General features: G+C 42.7%; 1 protein-coding gene across 1 annotated transcript in view; it reads left to right on the top strand.

Moving 5' to 3' along the window:
* The first annotated feature begins 1,759 nt into the window (after positions 1–1,759).
* NXPH2 (neurexophilin 2) overlaps positions 1,760–24,777 on the top strand; it is a 40,759-nt gene continuing 17,741 nt past the window's right edge. The window contains exon 1 of the mRNA XM_055812812.1: positions 1,760–2,298. Within this exon, the coding sequence (XP_055668787.1) occupies positions 2,245–2,298 (54 nt within the window). The 5' untranslated portion in view covers positions 1,760–2,244. The remainder of the gene's footprint in view (positions 2,299–24,777) is intronic.

Genomic DNA, 24,777 nt, shown 5'->3' with positions numbered 1-24,777 from the left:
GCACAGGGTGCTCGGGACAAAAGCCTTGCCCAGCCCAGCTGGGCTTCCTCACCGTTAAGCCAACAACTGGTTCATTTACATGTGCAAAACCGCAATTTCAGTGCCATAGAAAATACAGGGTTTCGATACTAAACATACGCATAGCAGCGTTTAACTATTTTTTATCCAGGATGTGAAGAAAACTTTTGGACTTAAATTCTAATAGGTAAATCCTAACCTATTTCGTGCGGATCATTCTATATTAAAAATAAATTCAAATGATAGCACAACAGGTTCAAGACCACTAAGATAAACACTTTAAGAACTTTTAAATACTGCTACAAAAAGTAACTGCATGAATTACATTATAATGTATTGACTAAGTCAATATTCAGTTCTGTTTCTCTGAATCTGCAAATGAACCCATTTTAGAGTTGTTCAGTTCATATGTAGTTTGCTTTGCTATAGATCAAGCATCTTTTCTGAACCCAAATGAGAGAACGCAATTTGTGGCTCGATCGCATCCACATGATACATTCCATGAGACACATGGCAGCAGAGCTAGGAAAGGAACCAGTAGGATGTAACAATTGAATAACCACAATCGTTATCTGGTAAAATCATGGCTGCCCTCAAGTGCAATGAACGGGTTGCAAGACTGTTCAAACTGGCAAGGATTTTAGCAATCGAAAACACAAAGGTAGTCAAAATGTAACCCGAACACAGAGCTGGTAAGAAGATGAGATGGAGCAACTGACAATTAAGAGGAAACTGATCTGCAAATGGCAGACAGGGGTTGGAAATGGAAACCACTACCTCCGCTTCAGCCCAGTGGCAGAGAGCTTGCCCATCACATCACATGTGCATTACCGATTTGCAAATGCCGGCACCGCCAGACCCGATGCAGGTGTATCCGTTACGGTAAGGGTGCCACAGCACCAGTCCTGGCTGTGTGGAGGCACGTGTGCTGGCCATGGCTGGCTGTTCTGGCCCACCCGGCCTCCTGCACTCAGAACCGCATTTCCCTCTCAGAGGCTGCCGTCTTACAGGGTCATCATCACTCCTGCAGCTGGAAAGCACATGAACAAAAGTTTCAGGCTTCTCATGCCCATCTCAAAAATGGGCCTAGAGTGTATTAATTAATTCACGTTGTTAAAATGGATGGAACTCTGAGTGACTTCTTTGAAGACGGATTCCCCCGCCCTCTGGGCTGCCAGCTTGCCCAGAGGCCATTACCTGCACCTCAGCTTGCTCCGCAGTGGCTCTTCCCCGCTCAGGCCCCACACAAGGAGCCCACTTGAACCTGACCCTGTCCCTGCACCCGCTGGAGGGGACTGCGTCCGCAGCTGGCTGGTGCCCCAGGGCAGCCCGAGGGCGGGCGGGTGCCGTGGCGGGCTGCAGGGCCCGGCGGCCCCGCTGTGCCCCTCACTCGCGGCTGGGCCGCAGCACGCCCAGGGCGCCCACACGGGCCGCGGCTGCCCGCCCGCCCGCCCGGCTGAGGGAGCCAGACCCACCCGCGGCGGCTCCCCACGAAAGCGGCCCCGGGCGGCGAGTGTGGGGTGAATCTCCACCTGTGTCTCTGCTTTTACACCAGGGCGGGAGGCCGGCGGCAGGGCCGGGCGGCAGCTCCCTGAGGGAAGGCACGGGCAGGGGCGCGAACCCCGCGGCGCTGCCGGGCTGTGGCCCCGCCGAGCGCCATTCCCCTCCGGGCAGGGCGGCGGGGGGTGGCGGCGGGCGGAGGAGGGGCCGCCGCGTCTTTAAACTTGCCGGGAAGGGCCGCCCCGCCCGGGGCAGCGGGGTCTCCTCAGCGCCCGGCGGGGACGCGCCGCCCCTCGCAACAGCTCTCCTCAACTTCGCTCGGCCGGGCGGCTCCTTCGCCCCGGCAGCACCATGGCAGGCGGCGGGGTAGGGGGCTCCGGCCGCCGGCATGCCGCCGCCACGCCGGTCAGCGGCGGGCTGTGAGGGGTCCCCCCTCCGCCCCGCGGGGGGTGCCGCGGCCACCCGGCCCGGCAGCGCCGCCGCCGCCTCCCGCCCTCCCGCCGCTTTCTTCCCGCCTCCCGCCCGCCATGGCCGCCCGCGGAGCCGAGCGGCGCGGAGCGGCGCGGCGCGGCAGTGCCGGGGTCTGGCCGCTGCCTGCCAGCGCCCCGTGAGGGGGGACAAGCGGGGCGGCGTGTCCCTGCGCTCAGTCCTGCCCCCCTCTCCTCCCCGGAGCGGAGATGTGCGAGACCCGCGCGAGGGGAGTCGCCTCCTAGACCGGCAGCCAGGATGGTGCACCTGCGGCCCCTGCCCCTCGTCGTGGTCCAGGGCGTCCTCCACCTCGTAAGTGCCCTGCCCCGCGCCCCCGGGCCCCGCCGCAGGACCCGGGGGCCCCGGCGCCCTTCCCGCGGGGCGAGCGGCAGGCGCGGTCCGCTCCGCAGGCTGAGGCAGGGCTGACTGGAGCAGCCCGCGCCGCGCCCGCCGCCGCCGCCGGTTCCTGGGTCGGTTCGGGTCTTATTTAAGGGGGTCTGTGGGCTCCCGCGCGTTTGCTGCTCCGCGGGGGCTCGGGGTGGCGGGGCACGCAGGTACCCGGGCAGCGAGCGGCCCCGGGGGCCGGGCCCGAGGGGGGACGCGCCGAGGGGGATGCGCCGGGAACCAGCCCGGGGGGGACGAGCCGGGAGCCGGCCCGGGGGGCGGGACACGAGCCGGGAGCCGGCCCGGGGGACGTGCCGGGAGCCGTGTCCCGCGGGCGGGCGGGTGCCACTGTCCGTTCCCGGAAAGTTTTCTGCCGTCCGCCAGTGCCTCCTCCCGTGCGCACGCCGCAGCCGGCTGCGCAAGCAGAGCCACCTGCGCTTTGAAAGCCCCCCCGGCAGTTTGGCTTGCGAGGGCGCTTGCTTAATTTTGCTAATAAACTGCCGCACACGGCTGTGTTGGGCTACGCATTGCTGTGGGGGCAGCGGGGCAGCGCGGGGTGCAGGTGGGATGAGGAGGCGGGATGCGGGACGCAGGCGGCCGAGGAGCGCAGGGGAGCGCAGCGCAGCCGGTGGGTGGGTGCGGGGGGCGCTCCCCGCCGCCGCCGCCTTGCCCCGGGGCGCGGCCGGGCAAACGAGCGGCCTAAGCTCCTGCTAATGTGGTCAGGGAGGGGAAAAAGCCCGGTATTTGCAAAGGAGTTTGGCAATCTTCACTTGAGCAAATATTATTAAAGTATTATATCGACATTATTGTGTGTGGGGAAGTTTTGGTTTTACTCCCATAATTACCCCCGATTCGTGCGGCAAAAGTTATGCCTCTCTTCCCCAATTGCCTTGCATCTGAAAGTTTGTCACTGTAGTCAATAGGGAGTGTGTAATAAACCTTGAAAGGATTAAACACCCTCCTTAAGAACTGGAGTCTAATATTACAGCGTGAGTTGATTGATTAGTTTTTGAGGAAGCTTATGTCAAATTCTAATCCGGTTTTGGATTGTGCTTGTCGTGTAATGTTTTTTGCTCCAGCACTTTATCATAGCAATGAAGTCGCGAGCTGCAGTCCTGCGATAAGGCACACATTTCTTTCACACTCCTATCCTTTTGGACAATAAAAGCCTGTTTACATTCTTCACATTCTTGCAGCCCAGTTTCCAGCTAAACGAGGCGCAGGGGTGAGAGATGGGAAAGGACAGGGTAAATGGATTACAAAGTTGCTGAGCAGAAGGGAACGAAATAAAAACCCTCCCTCCTCACACCTACAACCTCACTCAGGCCCTCCTGTTTATTTTTTTTAAACAGATATCAAAGGGATTGATTGAAACTTGTATCAACAGGGATCAGGTCTGTTACACAGTCTTTTACGGATGGTGTTGGGAAGTTGCTTGCTGTGGTTTTACGTGCCTTGAGTGAAGGCTGCTTAAAAAAACCCTAAATTGCTGCCTTGAATCAAACAAAAATCATGCGGAGCCAGTGCAGGTGTTCAGATGCTTGTGGCACTCAGCTCACCCAGGAGTATTCATTTTTTTCTGCATTCTTTGTATACAAACCAGCAGAGTTTTGTAGTCAACTAGTTTTACAGCTTACATAAATTAGTTTAAATTAATTGAAGCAAAATGAGAATGTATGAGATTTTAGAGGCATTTTAGGTATGATTTTTAATACTAATCTCTTACTAACAAGTTGTGTAAATACATTTTGGCATACTGTTACCAGAACATCTGGTTAACATCTGGTTAAAGTTACAGCTTATTACAGATTGAGTTGAGAAATATTTCATGCTGCTGGTTATGCATTGAATGCAAGTCTCTGTGTTATTCTTTGTTCTCTGGCTGGTAATTGGAGGGACTGGTGGCTTACTGGAATCTAATTAGCAGTTTTAGCAGGCAGGCAGTGGTGGTACTAATTTCTGACTTTTTTATGTGTGTGTGTTAAACCAAAGATCAATGTGGTTAATATTAATACAACACTAAAGGCTCAGCATTTCAGCCAAGAAAGAAAAAATTGTGTCTTTCAGCGTTGCAGTACAGCAACATTCTAGTAACCAAGAAATGCTACCATCAAACCCTTCCTGATGGTGCAATATTAATTTTTTATGAAATCAGAGACATTAGAATGCAAAATATTTTGACACTGTATTTTAGTGAAGATAGAAGTACTTTTTCAAATTAGATTTGACTTAAAAACACTTGCTTGGCTTTCAAATACTATCTACTTACCTGCTTCTTCAAGATACGTAAATGTAGGATAAAAACTGTAAAACTTCACAAATTTGAGGAGTTGCTAAAGATTATGACAGGCAATCTCACTGAATTTCTGAAAGCAGCGTTAGGTGATTGTTTAAATGCTATGCCTAATATTATTCAATCAGAAGTTCATGTTTAGTACTAACTTAATAAGAATATAGATGAATTTTTGTAGCATGTTCCTGGATTGTTATTTTGATTAATAGATTGTGTACCAGTATGCATGCAGGATAAGCACACGTATATTTCTTAAACTGCTTTGCACATTTGGGTATATTAAACAGCCTGCTGTTGAGTTCAGGCTAAGGGCTAACTTGCTTCTGTATAAATGTATTTATTTATAAAGTTGGGTTTACCTTATATTGTCAATATAGATCAAAACACTAATTTGCAATGCACAGTCAGTACATGTCTGGGCTGTTATTGATAAGAAGACCAAAAATTTTTTTATTGTGTTGTATTATCATTAGTAGGTACTCTTGCTTTACTATTAATTTTCAGTAAGCTTTTTCAATTGTCACATAATTGCTGAATGCCCTGTTAGTTATCTCTTTATGAATAATGGAGTTCTGCATGTAGGAAATTGAAAAGACTGAAGTATTTGGATTATAGGGTTTATATTATGCCTGCTAGTGTTTTTTGTTGAGTTAGCTTTAAATGTCTTAGAGGGAGGGGGCTGCAGCTACTTCCCTGGGAATATTAGTTGTCATTTTAAAGAAATTTTGTTTAATAAAAAATGCCATCAGTATCCATCAATTTCTTTTTGTGTTATTAATTTGCACCTTTGAAATGTCATGTTTCATAACATTGTTTAAAATAGCTTATATGGCATCTTCAAAATTTATGACATTTCCGCCTTTCCTTTAAGAAAGAAAGAGGGAAGATAAAGGGGGCTGTATATTGGTTTTGGATCAAGAAGCAGAGTTTGCTTCAGCTATGGATAGCTGGTACTTTCCCTTTGTCTTGGCAAGGTATAGTTACAGACAAACACTCACAGACAGGCCCTGTAGTTCTGCAGAGCAATCGGGCACCTTAACTGTTTGTTTATTCTTGTATCTTTGCAGTCTGAAATTAAGAGGGGATTACAGCAGTATTTTCGAGTGCTACATAAAGTTGCATCAGCGTTCCTATCAAGAAGCTCTCTTTAACATCACCATAGGATTCAATTATTTCACAAACCCCAAAAGCAGTTCTTTTTTTCCCAATAGTGTTTGTATAGATGAGAAATAATTAGGAAAAAAGACAAAGTATGATATTTTAAGATTTTTTTCTCTACCCAGACTTACGTATAGCATTTCATATGAATGAAATTCAATGACAAATTCTTCATCTTGGACTTCTCAAGGACTGAAATTTTTAACAATAATGAAAAACAGTTTGTCAATGAAGCCAGAATTTTTACAGGTTTTTATTTTTTTTTTTAAACTCAAAATTTAAGGTTCTTCACAACTTGAGCTGAAAAGAGTATTTATAACTTGTAAATTATTGTACCAGATACTGCTTCATAAGCAGAAATAGCTTGAGAACTGAAATAAAGCTGCATTTCCATTTAAATATGTATACCATGTGAGGCACAGAAACACAGAGGTGTGTTCCTCCTGGCTACTTTAATTTTGTCTTCGTAGCCTTGTAAATGTAGTCTGCGTAACATGCCCTTGCAGTGAGAATCAGAAACGGGCAACTTGCAAAACTCTCAAGTCTGTTTTGGAAAGGTAAATGCTTCCCTCTGGTCATCTTGAAGCACACAGATGAAATTCCATCCCCCTTAATTTCAGGGAGAACTTTGTCATGAAATATATTGGGGCCAACATTTCATTTGGTTTATTTTGGTATTTTTCTTGATGCTGTAGGCATTGTAAACCTACATCTCGTTCTTGTGTAATAAAGTAATATAAGTAACCCAAGGAATGCAGGCAGTTTGAAGTTGAAGACAGCTCAACAAATGCTGGTTTCAGCATTTTGGGAATTTATTATCCTGAATGAGGAGTTATGTCTTAAAGGCAGATAGGGCTAGGTTTAGTTTACATAGGAGGCTCCCCCACAACACTAAACTCAACTTGTCCTTACATCACATCTTTTGACCTAGTTCTGTGGAACTGGTAACTGGTATTTTTCAGTTTATTTGTAGGTTGACTGGGGCACAGAAAGGCTATAGAACCTATTTAAAATCTGTACAGCAAGTCTGTTTGACTGATGTCCAGTAGACTGCTAGATACCTTGGGCTTCCCTAGCACATGGCAGGTAAAATCCAAATCTACATCTTCCCATCTGTAACATGGGAAGTAATTTTCTGCCAGAGTAAACTGTTTTGAGAGCTACATGTCAGAGATGTGCTGTAAGTGCTTCTCTTTACTGGTAGCGCAGTCTGATGGACAGGGAACTGAAACAGATCAGTTGAGCCCAAACACTAAACTGGGATGCGCTGATCGGTCCCACCTTTCTGTTTTGCTTCCTGAGCCTTGGTTTCGGCAAGAAAGGAACCCGGGCATGGGAGTCAAAAGGGAGCAGCAGAAACCACTTGCTGGTCTGGACATTCAGGGTGTCAGAGAGGTGCACATCTGCTCTAGGTGCACCAAATTCCTCCTACGCTGTTGAAAGTTGTACCTTTAATCAATGCTTAGCAAACAAAAATGTATGAGAAGCAAAGGCTGCTTGTTGTGGCACGGGGTGGGAAATGAGCACAGGGTAGTAACTGTCACTGTGGTGCCTGTGGTCTGTGGGTGCGGTGTAAAACTACATGGCTCAAACGCTGAGTAAGACATGGTAATTCTTGGGCATTTCTGGTAAATAGTTGCAATAAGAAAAGACCAGTGCTAGTCTACCCTGAATGGTTTTAAGACAAAAGCTGTAATTCCATAGGTGTGGGTTGCACCTTCCTCAGAAACAGAGCAAACTGTTCTGGTGCTCAGGGGACACTGTCACATTGAGTCTTTCACACATACTTGTCAATGTATCAAAACAAAATGCAGCAAGGGGAAAAGGAGGAGTTTTGCTGCGATGAGTACCTTGCATGATGGTGCATTTGCTATGTTAATCTGTCTTCTAGTGCTCATTTACCCGTTATAAAGCAAAAATACTGGCCCTGAATTTTTACTGGATCAAGTCTTGCAGAACTGGAAAAGAGGAAAGTGAATGTTCCTATTCATGTGACTATTATAGATTCATCCTGAACTTGATTTCCAAACATCCTATTTTGGGGCAGCTTTGGCCTTTCAGTTTAAATCTTAAAAATGTTTGTGTGTATTTCGCTGACTTCCTTCATTGTTCCCATTCCATTTTCATTCTCAGTTTCCCCCCATGTTTGTAGCTGTAGTTTATGTAGTTTGTTTAGGTAGCTGAAGAATCAGAGTTAATGAAAATGATGGATGGACCTGCTAGGTAGGTTCTGCTTCCAGCAGAGCATCACTACTGTTAAGTCCATGAGAATCACATTTCACCCTTTTAGAGTGCATTTCCCCCAATTTAGCGCTTCTCACACTTGCAGGTTTTCTCTGATTATCAATATACGTCTAAACTATCAGTTGTTTCCTTGTGGTTCATACTTCAGAAACTTTTACTGTACAGTCACAGCGCTGAAAATGTGCTGGCATCTGTGCAGAAGAGTCATGCAACATGGTCGAGTCATGCTCTTGGGATACACCCTACACTAAATGAAGTGATGGAGGATCCTCAGCATAAGGCTGCAGCCCAGGAGTCTGCACCTTCTGGCAGGACTCCTCGCAGCACGGAGCATGGGCTGGAGCCGTAATGTTTACCTGCTCCCAGACTCCACATACCAGGCACTTGGGGTGCTGGAAAAGCTACGGGTCCCACGTGGAAATACGGGAGTTGTCAGCACTCTGCCAGGTGAGCAGGGGATAGGATGGGGGTGGGATGAATTTCTGGATGAATCTTACACAAAACCTATGATGTCTGCAGGTCAGGATTTGGAAGACAATGCCTTCTCTGTAGGGAATCTTCTTGTGGGCTCGTGTTCTGTGTCAGCTGTAAGCTCAGTCGCAGTTAAGAGGTTCAAGGAAACAAATTAAGAGTAGAGAGGAAATAAAGGGCTATGAAGATGGATCTGCAGTTAAGACTTAAGTAGTTTTGTCCTTGCAGCAGATATTTCAATGCTGGTATGATGCTTTGCTCTCCCTGGAATGGCAGTGCTTACGGTAAATACAGAATTTGAACGACTTGACTGTAATTTAAGGTAGAATTTAAGAGCTGTAGTTCTTGAGATAGGTTTTCTCTTTGTTCCAAACGATTGGTAGTAATAGAAGCTATTATTAGCAGGGAAGCGAAAATGAAAGAATAGGGAGAAATAAAAAATAAAACTAAGAATCTAATGTCTCAAAAATCAGTTTTTATGTGCATTGGGACCAATTATGGTTATTGTGTCATTACAGTGCAGAGCTGAGGCTACTCTATATGCCCGAATTCTGCTTCTCTAGATCCATCATGTTTGGTTCATGTTTATGATCAGTTGAGAATTTCCTGACTTTTTTTGGTGATGACCAGGTATTTATAATACCATGAATCATGGGGATAAACACAACCTTAATTTCATCTTACTGTACCTATTATCTAGCAAAATAAAACACTGTGCATAGAAGTGCTTCTATATTTGTTCTGTTATGATGTAGATTTAAGGGCTTTGTATGGTTCTGATGGAGAAGGAATTGGCTGTGCTTGAGGATGACCTGAAGAAAAAAAAAAGGAAGCACTGGGACTTTGTGGAGGGAGTAAGAGGTTGCATATGAGAAAGAGAAAGATGATGGAAATAAAACAGCTCTGTGGGCAGGTGGATTGAGCCTGGGCAGTTATTGCAGGAGGAGGGGGATGGACAGATTGACAGTGACAAGGAATATTCCCACAGTAACACCAAATTCTGCATGTTAGAGGCTGTGGTGGGTCCCTTCTGCTGTTATTGTTCCCACTGGAGAGTATTTGGAAGTAGGATTTTTCCAACCAAGCAAAGAAGGAAGATCTGAGCTCTCACTCAGTCTGTCTCTTTGGCTGTACAAGTGCAAGAACCTGGTGATTGCCGTGAGCAGTTCTGGGACCTGCTACTGTTTTCATCCCGCAAAGAGGGATGGGGAACCACAAGGCTTAGCATCCCAGGAGGGGAAAACGTGGGACCTTGAGGATTTTTTTTCCTCAGAGGCTGCCTGGCTCTTTTCTTCTTACAAGCACCTGCTGATTGCTTCCTGTTGTTTATTACATGTGTTTGTAAAGTTGCAAGTGCTGTTCCCCATGGGGCTTAGATGGTCTCATGGCCAGTGATTTGTTCTCGAGCCTTTGGCTGAGAGTGTGAGTGTTCCTCCGACAGCAGCCCTAATCATACAAGGTATTCCCAAGTTGAACTTTCTCCGTACTCCAAGCAGTTGGGTGGTTGTTAGAAGAAGAAACCTTCAGAAATTGCAGTACAGGAATAGGTGCATAACAGTAATTTTACAGTACTCTGTAGCTGGACTTTATGGTACTGTATAGTCTAGATGTGTTACACATGTGCCGTCATTATTTTGGGAAACCAAAGGAACAAAGGCTGGCTCAATGTGACAAAACAGAGCCTCAGGGCACATTTCTCAACTTCATCTCCAGTGGACCAGATGCATATTCTGCGGAGCTGACCCTCTCCTTCACTGGCCTATCTTGATACAAAGACAGAGGCAAGGATGAGCTTTGTCAGAGGAGAAGCTGGCTTCTGTGAGGTGTTTGCAGCCCTGGTGAATGACCATATGCTGATTCATATGATTTATCACTTAGGATTTTAACCCATTACTTTTCAGGTGGCAGTGTACACATTTTCGAATTAAATTTCAGTGCTGTACCACATGCTTTCCTCAGATAAAATTCTAATATATCTATGTTTTTAATGCAATAATGCAGTAGTTTGGGTTCTTTTGTCTCCAAAAGACAAGAAAACATATAATTAAGAGTATGTATTTAAAGTAAAATAAATAATATGTGGGTTCTGGTCATCTCAGAGCCACGTATTTGGAAGTTGAGGAAATTCAAGGTTTGTACTAAAGAGATTATGTGAATGACAAAGAAATAATTTTATCCCTACCCTTAAGTGAGGAGGAAAACATAAAATATAAAAAGAACCTTTTTGAGCATCTTTACAATACATTTCAATATATTTTTAGGACAAAATATATTTATTTCATATCCTACAGGACAGAGGTTGCATGACAAGGCAACGGTCTACATAAGCACATGGAAACTCCACTGTACTCCTTGCTTGGTTCACAGAGTTCAACCCAACTCCAGTCTGGAAGCCAAATGTGGCAGCACAAGCCAATGCCACTAAATCTTGCCGAGAGACCAGACTGGCAAGGTTTAAATCTACATATGTCTGAACAGCCTCCAGGTTTAAATGCAGGAGAAACAACTGTACAACTACTGGTTTTAGGTCATGTAGATGTGTGTCAGAAAGTTAGTATTGCATGTGAGAAACTAAAATCCTTATTTTATGCATTTTAATGTTTAATTTGGGGATAATTATAAAATATTCTTCTTGTACTTTATTCTGTTATGGATTCTTAAAATATGCTTTTAGTTTGGAGCCTCCTTGGTTTAAAAGCAAATAAAAATCTCTCTAAGATATTCAGAAACAATAGAAGAAGTTGGGAAGCAATGTCTTAAATAATTCAAAGATGAAATTTTTGTCTTTTAAATTACAGTCAAGCCTTCAAACTTTTTTTTTTATAAGATCAAGCACTGTAGCAGCTGAAAAGGGCCACTGAATCTGATCTTAATTGACCAGCGACAGAGACATTTTCGCAGTGACATAATGTGGAGCAAGGGAGAAGCAAAGCCCAGTCCTTCAGTTTCTTGAGCAAACTGTGCCAGGGAGAAGGCTAAAGCTTGTGTTGTTTTCCACTCATTAAACTAACAAAATGCTAATCAGCTTTATGGAAAGATTCGTAGCAGATAATGTTACTTCTGTCCCTGTGGCACCACTGAAGTGTTATCAGGTGTGTTAGCCTGGGCCACTTACTTGAGAATCACTCACTAAATTGCACCTCACTTGCTTTTAAAGCAGATTAAATTTTGTCCATTGGCTACTTTCAATTCTCTCATCATTCAAGGCAAGGAAAATACTGATGTTAAGCTCCTTGTCAGGCTGGGACAAATCCTGTGATACAGCTGCAGTTGCATGCCAGATTCTGCTTCTGCTGTGTAGTTTACAGTCATTGAATTAGTCTACGAGTACTGGAAACAACCATTTTTTAATCAAACTGCACAGTCTTCTGTGCTTAATGACAAATCCATCAGTCTTCATGTTCCCATGGCTTGGGTCTGCTCTCTGCTGTAAGGAAGGCTCTGGCCCTTCAGGGAGCTTCTCTGAGCTGCACTCTGCCATGAGCTGCTGCTTGCCACCTCTTTTCCTCCCTCCCTCCTTGCTTCATCCTCCTGAAGTTTCTTTCAAGCAGAGGATGCTCAGTTCCTCCAGGAGAAGCAGCAGCTTCCTTGCTTTTCTGTTCCTCCTGGAGATGCCTACCTGATCCAAGGTACAGGAGCAGGTAGAAAGACAACCTTCCTTTCTACTGACCAGCTTTCAATTTTATTTTTTTTTTTACTTAAAGCAAAACATACTGCATTTGTACAGGAAACATTAAATAGATGGAGTTACCTTTCCAGAATCTGTTAATAGCCATTAGTGTACCCCTTGCTGACAGCTGTCTGTCCAAGCTCTCTGGTAGTAGATCAACCCAAAGGCTTTATCGGCTTTGAGCCCTAGGTTGTATAATGTACTTCTAGAGTGTTTCCATTTAAACCTGTCCATTTTTAAACTCATTTGTTACAAGGCAATATCTGAGTGGATATCTAATGTTAAAGCAAAAGAAAATGAAGAAATGATGTGGGGGCTGTCATACTTTTTTTTTTTTATTAAACAAGTAAGTTTTACAGAACTACAGATGCTATAGATGCTACACTATTCTTCTAAAAAGCATATTTTTCCCTTCTGACACCCTCTTCCTATCAAGGTCTTGCTGTGGCAATGAGCTCTGGTGTGTAAAATTTAGATGAAGACCAAGAGATACAGCTGCTTTTCTGGGGGCACAGAAGGGGTTTTGTTTCTTTACACTTTTTCTCCTTCCCTCTGGAACTCAAAATCTCAGATATTTTTTTCTACAACAGCTCTGGTGAAATCACAGCTGATGTTTTTCCTTAAAGTTCTTAAAAAGAGGGAAAGCCATCCTCACCCATCTCACTTTTCAAGCCTCTTTGTATTTTTCTTCTCACCAACATTCAGTATCTAGTTCCTGGCACCTAACTGAAACTAACTTAATACCGAGGCAGTTGAGTGTCTGACAGGAGAATAAATTAATTGTTGAGTTAGGACCTATTTGATTTAAAATAAATGCCTCTAAATGTAAGAATGAAAACATGACATACCTCATAGTCAGATCCATTTTATGGTATTTACCCCATAATCCTTTTATTCAGATATGCATGACCTATGTATTATCAGCAATGGACAGCCTAACAATGCTGTAACTAGGGAATTTAAACTCCACATTTTATTTAACAAAACCTTTTTGTGGATGTTGGATGGGATCTGTTACTCTGCTTGCTTAGACTGAAGGTTCAGCGTTGCAGGTTTTAATACTCAATATTGAACAATGGGGAAGGAGTGAATTTAAAATAGCTTGCTTTGTATTTATGATGACTAAGAACTCCATTCTGCAGAAATTTGCCTTCTGGTGAGTTTGCAATATTCTTTCAATGAACAGCACAGTTATATTTTTTGTGGAATAACAATATTAATGTGGTGAAAAATACAAATGTAATAGGTATTGTATCTTTCTTGGGTTTTGATGGATTGGATTGTCTTTTCCAGTTCCTATTATCTCCTAGATTTATTTTTAATTGATGTCAATAAAGCTTGTAACTGTGAAGGAAATTCAACTTTATGTTCTATTTAGATAATAAAACTAGTCCTGATAACGCAAACCAATGGTGACTTAACCGACTTATTCGATACCAGTGATATCAATATCCTTCTGTGCATTTCGGGAATATTGAGATAAACTGGTCTGTGAGCAGGTATTACTAAAGCCTGCTCTGCTATGAATATGTGCCCGATGTCCCAATTTCTTTCTTACCCACTACAATTATTTAATAGGAATCTAATTATCCTTGAGGTCAGCAGCTCTGTCAGATCCAACTGCAATGCACAGAATGGTTGAACAATTATATGAGTGGGACTGATGTACAGCTAATGGGCCACAGCATCATAGGGAGCTTGATTTTCTTAGGAAATGGGCTAAAATAATATTTGAAGCAGAAATGTGTCCGAAAGCTAAAACACACCTGCACTCCAATCAGAAGTTCACCAAGGCTTCCTGGGGTGGTCACATTTCGGGGTTTTGGTTGTTATTATATAGACACGTAGAGGCTACAAAAGACATCTTAATCTACCCTTGGCTGTAATGAAAACATGGGCTACCGTATAATTAATTTGGTTCAGGCTCATCTTCAAAATACTCAACTGGAAAAGAAATAGTAATCAATTTTAGCTGGGCAAGAAAACCTACACAAATAAAGGTGGGGTTTTTTTTCTTATTTCTTCAGTTGAGAAAAACATCTTAATTAAACGTGGCCAGGAATTTTTCTACATTTCTGGAAAATTCAAAGTCATTAAAAGATAGTACAGAAGTTCTTTATATCACAGCTTGGAATTAAACAACTGGTTTGCACACGGTGCCTGAGGACGAGACAAGCTCCCCATGCAGAAGCAAGGGAGATACCTAGCAAGGTCCAAGAAGAACAGAGCAGCAGCTTCAAATGTATCCCTCTCAGAAACTTCAGTCTTCCTCTAGGTTGCAGGGATGCCTTCTTTCAAGTAGGCTAGCAGGTGTTTTTAAGGGAAGCTGGTTAGCCTCAGGTAGAGCAGCTTTTAATGACTAATGAATAAATAGGTGATAATATCTCCATTCTCTCTGCACAGATAAGTCGGAGCTTATCCCCTAATTAGTGCAGCAGGAGAGAAAGTGAGACTGCATCTTTCAGGACAGTATCGTATTTATCAAGGTAGACAGTATTCTACAGGAGGGTGCTCATTCCCTGCCCTCAAAGGGACTGAAAGCTGCCTGGATCTACCTTTTGGAGGAAGAGAGAGAATAAGTACAAATTTGTGGGGGTTTTGTTGTTGTTTTTTTTGGTGGGAGGTGGGACATATATGTTCAAATTCAGTGCAAGCAGGAAAGCGACTTTTCTCTCACACCTACTAAAAGATGTAGTTGCTTCTGCAAGGAGAGACTGGATTAAAGAAACTAGAAACTAAATTAAAATAAAAAGCAGTGGAGGCATCGTTGCAAGCATTTTTTCTTCTTTCTGGGACCTTAGTCAAAGGTGCATGAAAACCACATCCTGGACTGGATCCTTCATCAGAAATCAATGAAGGAATGCCTTGACTTGTATCCCAAGACAGCCCGTACGTGGATCAGGAGCTCAGCGAGGCATGATCCAAAGCAAAAACAGGGGAATTTGTGTTTTTAAAATGTAAGGGCTACTTGGGTCGTACGTCCCTCACGGTGGTTTTAGAGGTTAGGGGTTTAGGACCTAAGCATCTCTTATATACCTGTGGAAAAAGCGTACTTACCGTCTCTCAAGCTCTCCCTGCTCTTTTGTTCTTTTCTTTAGCAGATGGCTACCAGGAAAAGCTATCAATATCTTCCTGTGATGTAGGTTTTTCCTAATATAATACACAAAGTTTTCTTAATTCCTTCCTGTTATGCTTAGCTATCTTCTTTTCTATCACTCTTGAGACACTTCGCTATAGATGGCATTATTTGCCTGTTCCTGGGGACCTTTTTCTCAAGGAACTACCATGTTAGCATTATGTCACAGCAAGTTTTGCCTCTTCATTGATCTTTTCTATCGGTCATGTTTGTTTGTAGTAGCTTACATCTTTTTTTCTTCCCTCTGTCCTGTTGATTTTCATAGAACATCTTAATGGAAAGATATCCACAGCGCTGACTCAACTTGTTAGGGTTAAAAGACACCACCGAAGGATAGAGGACTCTCAGAGAGCTTGGCAGTGTTGCAGATGAAGAAAATGAGCTGTGTACAGGAGGAAGATATTATGTTCTGAATAATTCTCTTGGAAAATTCTTTCTGCTTCAAACTGCAATGCTTTCACAGCCATTTTTTTTATCCACCTCTGGGCATGCTATCTAGGCAGGTTTGTTTTTCTTTTTCATATGTCGGCAGTTAGCCCATGAGGATGGGACGCTGTGTGTATATTCTGAAAATGTGAACTACATGACTGTATTAGAACTATGCACAAGTTAACAAGCATAACACCAAAAGGTAGGACAAGTACAGTTATGAGACTTTGATCAGCGCAGAGCTCAGGGAGAACATTCTTGTATCTAGCTAGAAACATTACCAGTCTCCCTGACATATTACTTCCATTGCAAGCTCTTCAAGGGTGCCTTCTGTTTTGTGTACAGGGCTGAGCACACATTGGTGCTCTGAGAAATACAGTAGTAGCTGAAAAGAAAAATAACAGCAGGAATTACGCATAAACAGATTGTATACCAAAGTAGTTTTCTCAGTCTCTAATTTCTGATTAAAGAAATACCCCACAAATTCCTGAGGGACGCGTTTCTTTGCAAGCAGCGACAACCTTTGTAGCTGTCAGTGTAAGGAAAGCTTCTGTTGAAAGATGCTACAAAAAAAAAAAAAATCACATGTTCTTTTGACATAAACCTGATATTGCTTCATATTTCCTACTCCTTGAAGAAATCCATTTGGAGTAGTTGTAAAACAGTCCTTTTATTTGGAACCACCACCTGCTTCTCATACAAGTCATCATCTTTAATAGATAAACTTCCCATTAAGAGCCAGACAAGGTGCTAGTTTTTCTTGCAGTAGTCAGAAATAAGAACAATAAATGTGTGGGAGAAATTCATCAATTTGGTTAGAAACATCAAGGTGTGTTCCTATCTGAAATACAGACAAATCAGTTCAGAGAAGGCTCCAAGTATAGAATTATTGACCCTGGAGGATAAGATCCGGAATAACTTTCCTAGGCTGTACTTTGTCAATTTTAAGTAGTGTATGCAAGGTGAGTAGTTTAACAGTCTCATCTCCCTCAGCCAAAATTTAATAGTAGAAGCATCAGAGATGTACCTATTTTTTCCTTTTATAAATTACACTGCTGTAAAAATATATTAATGTTCTATGCATTTACTAATGTTCTGTAAGACAGTGTAAATAAGTGCAAGTGATTGATGTAACTCATGAAAGTACATAAATGTGTGTCTTTTTCCAATCTGGTTGCTCATTTTCTGATTGCATTCTCAATTTTGGGGCCAGCTGATTGAGCCCTCTCTGTGGTGTGGAAGCAGTGGGGTCTGCAATACTGCATCCATCTGCAGGGTGAAAGATTAAGTCAGTAGATCACAATTAATCTTTTTTTATCCTCGTAGATGTAAATACAATTCTCAAAAATTGTTTTGAGATACATTCTTCTTTGACATGGTTCTAATCGTATGTCTGCACTGGGATACTTTTAAGTCTTATCAGGCAAAAAAACCCCCTCCATTTTCTTCAAAACACTTTTAGGTCATTTATTCAAGAAGTTCACTGTCTTATGGACCACTCAAATAGGACGCAGTCTGTGTCTAGCTGTATTACCGAGCAAGGAAGAACATCTGATCCTATGACACATTCAGTATATATATCTGTAAGACGATGTCCTGCGAAGTTAGCAAATGAAAGCTGTCCTTGAAGTCTACCACACCATGCAAATACGACTTCTGTTTCAAGGAATGTGTACATTTGAAACAAGGGAAATTAATTGCTAAATGAATTTACGTGTTGCCATTCCAAGCCTGTAGCTCAGATAACCAACTTTGAGTCATCATATTTAAAAAATAAAGCTGCTAGGTTTTTTTTTTTTTTTTCTAAAAATGGATCGTATCCTGCATTTTGGCACAAGCATTTCTCTGATGAAGGAAAGATAGTGTACTGGAAGAGTGGAGGAAGGCAGTAGCAGTGTCTCTTCTGCTACCCATGTTTGCTTAACCTGGTGAAGGAAGTCCGCCCCCCTGGTGATGTTGCACTGCTGGCACAAATATTGGCCCTGAGGGGTAGAAGCACACTGCTAATAGTGAGAGGAAGGAGCTGACTTAAATACTCAGCACCCAGCACTGCCTGTTGAATCGAAAGTTATATTTTCCTTAATGTGTAAAATCTGCATGTTTAATAACACCCCTCCTTCAGATTCTTCAAACCCAACAGCTACAACTTTTGACAACATATTTTAAAAATAACTTTATAATGAAATTTGAAGCAAACAAAATTGTTTAAATCATGTTCTTTGGGAAGATTAGTTGGGAGGGTAGGGGGTGTTACTTTTATTTATACTCTCTTTTCCAGCAAACTACGTCAAAACTTTTCAATAAGGACAGTGATTATGAAAATTTAAGCCTACAAAATCACTGTGTGAATTCAGTCTATAGTCTTAAAGAAGAACAGGACTCCATTGTTACTGACCTTCAGACAGAGTACAATTCATTAACCGCTACCTTCTGAGCCCAAGTCCGGCTGCTTTTTCACCCAAACAGCAGTCCACTCGCAAGGCAGCAACATCCCGACTTAGAGACAGAGATGCCTGGGAGACTGCGTCAAAAGCTTCGGTAAAGTAGATGACATTCCTCTGCTCTCTCCTCACCCACAGATCTAGTTTTTTGATAAATATTTGGCAATCAGTTTAGTCAAACATGGTAAATTTAGTAAATCCACAGTAAATCTATGCTGGCTATTACCAGTCATCATCTTCCCCTTCATGTGCCCAGATATGACTTTAGAAAGGATTTTCTCTGTGATTTCCCCAGGGGCTGAAGTGAGTCTGAGCAGCTGGTAATCTCCCAGATTGTTTTTAGCCTTTTTTGAAAACGGTCGCTACATTTGGGTTTTTCCTGGTCATCAGGGACCTCCCCCATCTCCAAAACTTTTCCAACTTGATAGTGAAGAGCCTCATAAGAACATCAGCCAGCTCTTTCAGTACCCTTGAATGATACCTATTCGTCCCTGTGGACTACCTATGGGTTCAGATTACTCAGGGGATCCCTGACTCAATTCCCTTCTGTGCCAGATAGTAAGGATTACGTAGGGAATAGAATCAAAACTTCAGGGGTCTTGAATTAGTTGCACTTAGTTGTGCAAGAATCAAGTGCATCCCTTGGGGTTCAATACTATATCACAGAGATAGACACCACTGTTTTCGTTTAGCGACAGGTGCTAAAAGATCATTAAGCCAAAATGTAAATAATCATCTGCAAAGGAATAGTTGTCATTCACCTTTTTTTCCTGTACATTAACTAGAAGGACATGATGGTTCACTTCAGGTCTCTTTAGGAGATCTAAGCTTGACTTGCAAGGTTAGGTCCTGAGTTTGGTCCTCCAGCACTGCAACAGAGAATGGCCTTGTAGAGGCAGAAGGAAACGTTCCTTGCATGTGAGTATGCTCCAGAGGGGAGCAGCAAGGTGCACTCTCTTGGTGACTGGAGCACCAGTTCTGTAAGAACTGCTTCATTCCTCCATCTTTCTCTATCCCTATATAGTTTCCGCATGGTATACTTTTCCCTCAAGTCTGCATCAGCAATGTGTAATATGCAGCAAAAATTTTGAGAACAGCATTAGTGTGGGCTAACCTCATTTTTGGAGTAAAAACTCAAGACCAGCTTGCTTAAAATATATTCTTTGCTGTGTTACATTTTAGCAATACCCACAGATATAGCTTAAAACTATATATGCTGAAATATATGCATAAATAGATGCTTAAAGCAGACACAGGAAGATGATTTGTAATTTTTTTAAATCTCATCTTTCTGAATTCAGCCAGTCTTTTACGGATAGCAAGCACAGAGGTAAAACTGCCAGCCTGCATTTCAAGGCAGACTAACAAGTTTTGCTCCTTCAAAAACAATTTACATTTTTAATCATCTGTTAGTTTGTGTCCTACATGTTTAGGGCTTGTAAGTAAATTATTAAATCAAGAAAATCTAGATAGGCAAATGAACCTCAAGGCAATTATAACACCTGAAAATTTATCAAGTGTAGTGATATTTTTCAGCTATGGAGAGAAATTATTGTGAACTACTGTCAAGCATTTGCCGTTTTCTACTATATGGGAACTTCATTCTCCCCTCGGTTTGTTAGCTGATGTACTGACAAGCTGCAGAGACATGACAGATTTAGCTAAGGATTTGGAGTCTGAACACCTGTGCCGTGTCATGCATTTAAAAATAGAATGTGACAGCAAAACACATCAACCCTCTAATGTCCAAATGGAAACCACAGGGGGGTTTCCTTCAACTTTCATCCAGAGAAAGAGCTTTCAATAATCACTGTCCAGGTACAAGTACAAAGCAAAAGCTGTTTTGTTGAGGTCCAAAATAAACAGGAATGAATCAGAGTGGTAGGTACAGGTGCACCAAAAATATTCAGTTATCCCATTTCTTTCTTCTCCTTTATGTTCCAATGGCCTGCATCTTTGAGGGGTGCAGATTATGAATGTTCAGTAGCAATTTCTTCGGGAAGCAGTTGCTGGTGGGTTAGAAGAGGACTATCCACTAAAGCTCCTTTGCACACCTTGACATCTGTATGACTCATTCAACCCTCCAATGAAGCTATCAAAAACCAGCCAAAACATTTTTTGTTTTGTGTAATCTTCTCTAGGGGAGAAAAAAGCATAAAGCAAGGGCAGAAAGCTAAAAACAGTCTTGCTTGATTACCGGGTTAGATGTACGCCTTATGCTTTCCTCTGGGGGAGTCTACGTCATTGACAGTATTTGAAAGGAACATCTCTACTTCCCATCTCCTTCAACAGTATCCTTAAAATGTTAATCCAACTAAAGCCTGGAAGCTTTTTTTTTTTCTTGCTATTTTTTTTTTTTTCACAAAGGGAACTAGGTTTCCCAGTCTGTCTGAGACTCCAAGCGTGTTGCAGTTCCCCCCAGCTGTGGCACGCTCTGCTCTCCTCCAGGGTTGAGCACAATTACTGGGCAGCACCGTGGGCTGGCAATAAATCCAATTCATCCCCCTTTTCTCATTACAGACTCCTAACCCTCCAGCATGTGCTCTTTCTTCAGAAAAAACCTTTCTTCTTGGAGGTCGTACGTTTTTTCTTCATGTTGGGTACAATAATTTTAAGAGAGGTTTTTGGCCTCTTTTCTATTGCAATCCTATTAACTATGTTAAAAGGGACGTTTATTCAGCGTTTTGGGATAACAATTTTATGTGATTGTGTGATGGGGAATTAAGGAAGGTCCTTATTTAGCTCCTCTGTGCTCTCATTTATGTATGAGAAAGACAGAAAACTACTTTAAACTCAGATAAAAATTAGCATTTTGGATGATAAAAGCTATCACACATGAATGGGTTGCTACTTAAAATCAATGAAATAAATTAGACTCCCTTTTTAGGAGCATCTGGCACCCTTAGAACCTAGTTCATATGATGATATCTCTGTTTATTAAAAAGAATTATGTAACAATATGGTTGATTTATTTCAAGATGATTGGCTTAGCATTCTTAATTGGACTATGCAGTATACCAAGCAAAAAAAATAATTTAATTAGCTCATTCATTTGTGGTGACTGGAAGCACTGCGCATCATGCTCGGCTTCTTTAAAGGTGTGCAGCCATTTGATCCTACAAAGCACCAAACCTTTTCAACTTCCACAGAAACCATCTTCGCACCTACAGGGCCATGAGCACCAAGGTGATGATCAGGCATAGAGGACCAGTCAAAGCCCACGGAAACCAGCAAGAAGTTTCCTTTGAATCCACTTGATGACTCCTTGCAGGCAAAGGAATCTTCCTGGAGAAACAGCAAGACAAAAATGTGCCTTGAAGAATAAAGCTCGTGTTCCCCCACTGTGGTTTCTTTTCCCTTGAGCTCAAACTCCCACCTTCCAGCTCCCAAATACTACTAACATACCAGAAGATTAGCATGCTGTAATCCAAGTTTTATATTCATCCTGCTGCAAAGTTTTATGTCCTCTATTTTCAGGAGGACTACTTATACATGAAAAACATGCTCTTGCAACACCATCTAACTGCTTTACAAGGTCACCATCTCTCATCTGAGACAGAACATAGCAGTAGTAGTAGTGGTAGTAGTAGTAGTAGTAGTAGTGAACCTCATAGTAACACAAAAGCAACCGAGGTATTTATTGAAATATGTTCAATTACTTAATATCCAAATAGTATTTTCAGAATAGCATTTGACAGCAGTTCAAATAACTTTCAAGACGTCTCCGCTTTATTTCAGTTCCAGCTGCAGCTTGTTGTGTCAGCCAAGAGACTGCTGTCTCGGGGGCAAATTCCACTTAAGAGGAGTTAATCAAATCAGCATAAGTTGTTTCTATACTCTGGTTTTACACCATTTAAATAAAATCAGAGGTTTGGATGTTGATTTCTCTTGTGTTCTTAACTTAAGGTATTTTGAGTCCCAGATGATTTCTTTTTCCATTTCTATAATTGAATGCCAAACTCCCCACTTGTCTCCCACCCCGCAAAGCACACAGAAAACAAGACAAAAAACTAAATTAAAATCAGAGTAAGGATCTGACTTAAAACATAAAAGAAGAAATAGGGCTGAAATTCCATACTTATCGCACCCTGTTGTACCTAGATACTGCCGCACATCTGGTATGTGAGATAATGCACTGTTTAGAGACAGTGTTAGGAACGCAGAAAATTGGAAATGAGTTTCAAGTCTTAACGCTACATTTCTTCACTACTGGGAGCAAGTGAGGCCCTGTTTTTCACTCTTTTTGTAGGTTGTGTGATTTGATTCCCTCTGTTTGTTTGCTCTCTAAATAATGTAGACATGAAGGAAATCAGAAAAGGAATGGTTCTCTAAGAAGTATTTTGTGTAGCACAGCTGACAAGGTTGTTTTATAAATTCCCAGACTGTATACCAAGGTAGAACTGTAGTATTAGCCACAGCAAAAAATAAGAGATGCTATATTCAGAACGCTGGTCCTTCGAGAGGTTGAAGCCATGGGTGGAGCATTAAAAAACACATGTATCTTGTTCATTCATTTATCACGTAATATATATAAATATTGAAACCCAAAGGCAGTGGTTAGCCATTCCTGACCTGCAACAGAGCATAGTGTCTCAGGACTACCTGGTGTTATAACTCACTTTTGTCACAATCACACATATCAGTTATTTGCATGTAGCCTGTAGCTATCAGACAGGAGAATTTAAATCTGCAGCCAACATGGTTTGCAGTTGCTTGTTATTGAAACTCGTGGATGGCTGCATGGGGCTGACTTGTGGTAGGGAATCTTTTCTTCCTACAGTCATGCAAAATGCAACATATTTATTACAAAGAATGACCCAGATGTATAGTACATTTAGCTTTGGACTTACCATGTAGGAAATCAGGTACATCTTTCAATGTAGAACATCAGACTTTATCTAACCTTTCAGTACTAACATTCTTCCAAATGCAATGCTTTCTCTTGGCTCTGTGCGTGCATGCCTGACCGCCCGTTCTCCGATAGCGGGGAAGGAGAGGGTTTCCAGGACAAGCCAGGACACAGAAGAGAAGACTGGCTGTCTTTAATGCAAAGTAATTAGGGACGTGCTCCCAACGTACAGCACCCGGCAGGATGGTACCACGGAGGAATACAATGACCAGGGAAGCAGGAGCAGCGCTCGCACCTTAAGAATAGAGGGACAGTGGTAGCAGCATCACAGTCTGGCTACGGGGCCAGGCAAGCAGCATCCCAAACCAGAGAGAGGAGCAATGCAGCAGTGTAGCGACCTCTCTTCCTCCCTCCAATCTGTGCTATGTTTATCCTTTGTAATGACCATGAAGGCAAAGGGAGAAGAAGCAGCTAAGTGAAGCATGCTGTTGGCACCCTTGAGAAGACCTCTCTTCCCAAGTACTGAGCAGCAATGAAGTGCACATCAGAATTGTTTAAACATTTTGATCCATATTCAACTACCCAGATTTTTTGCTGAAAGCCAGCAGAGCCCTAAGCAACATCTAACATGAGCCACATACATCTTATCTACATTAATAAGGTGTTGCCCTTTGCTGACTGGAAGGAGATCTGCCAAGATTTTCTTTTCTGGAACACGATTTGGAAACATCAGCTCTCTGTTCGGTGAAGTAATGTATTCAGGCTTCCTGTTCTCTGAGTGTAAGTGATAATCCTTGTTTCTCACTGCGAGCCCAGCCGTCCTGCTCTCCTCTGCGCCTGGCTTGTGGACAGAAGGAGCTGCTGCACCTCAAACAGGAGCTGGAAGGTTCCCTGCTTCAACCCCAGCCAAGAAGAACAGGGAAACCAGATTTATTTACAGATTTCTGAACTAAAATCTGTAGCACACTACCATGCATATACTCTGTCTAATTTGATGGTCATGCCTGGTCCCGATTAAGTTTAATGGCAGGTGGTGCAGGCACATGGGGAACTGGCATGGGGCTGTGGTCCCCACATCCTTATCCCTGCAGCATCGTGAGCAGGTGGGGCAGACCAAGAAGCCCTTCCTGAAACGGTTCATCAGGAGCAACTGGCACTTTCATACAGATCAGAAGTTGTAATGTTATTTGATGTAACACAGTTTATTGGCCTGATCGTAGAGACTCAGAGATTTATAAAATCGCAGTTTTATTACCGATTCAGTCATGCACATACATATTTATAGACTTCAGCAAATCTTTGTAATTGATCACGTAGGGCAGCACATTCAATTTTAATACAAGGGATTTCTTCCTGTCCCTGTAGAACCACCTTTTGTATCCACAGGAGGCAGTTTAAAACATTTACAGCAGAGTTGCTTTTTTGTCTGTCATATGCTTATTACCAACTTTGGTCTAGGCAGCAGTTACATTTGGATTTATTTCCTTCTTTGATCTCCACAATCTGTATGAAAACCTGCATTAGAAACAAGAAGGAATGCATGACTTTTTAAGAAGCCTGGCTTCACTTACGTATCACCAGTTCTTGTACCTTCTGCTTATCAGCTTACTTCTCATATCTCTTGCTTTAAAAACCTGTTCTTCCTAACCCTGATTTCTTCAGGGTTCGAGATTACTCATGGCACTTCAGTCCCAAACTCACTTATAAATTGTGGTT

This window comes from Falco peregrinus, chromosome 8, assembly GCF_023634155.1.
Source record: "Falco peregrinus isolate bFalPer1 chromosome 8, bFalPer1.pri, whole genome shotgun sequence".
Lineage (NCBI taxonomy): Eukaryota > Metazoa > Chordata > Aves > Falconiformes > Falconidae > Falco > Falco peregrinus.
The sequence above is the reverse complement of the archived record's forward strand: the minus strand, read 5'-3'. Positions and strand labels throughout refer to the sequence as shown.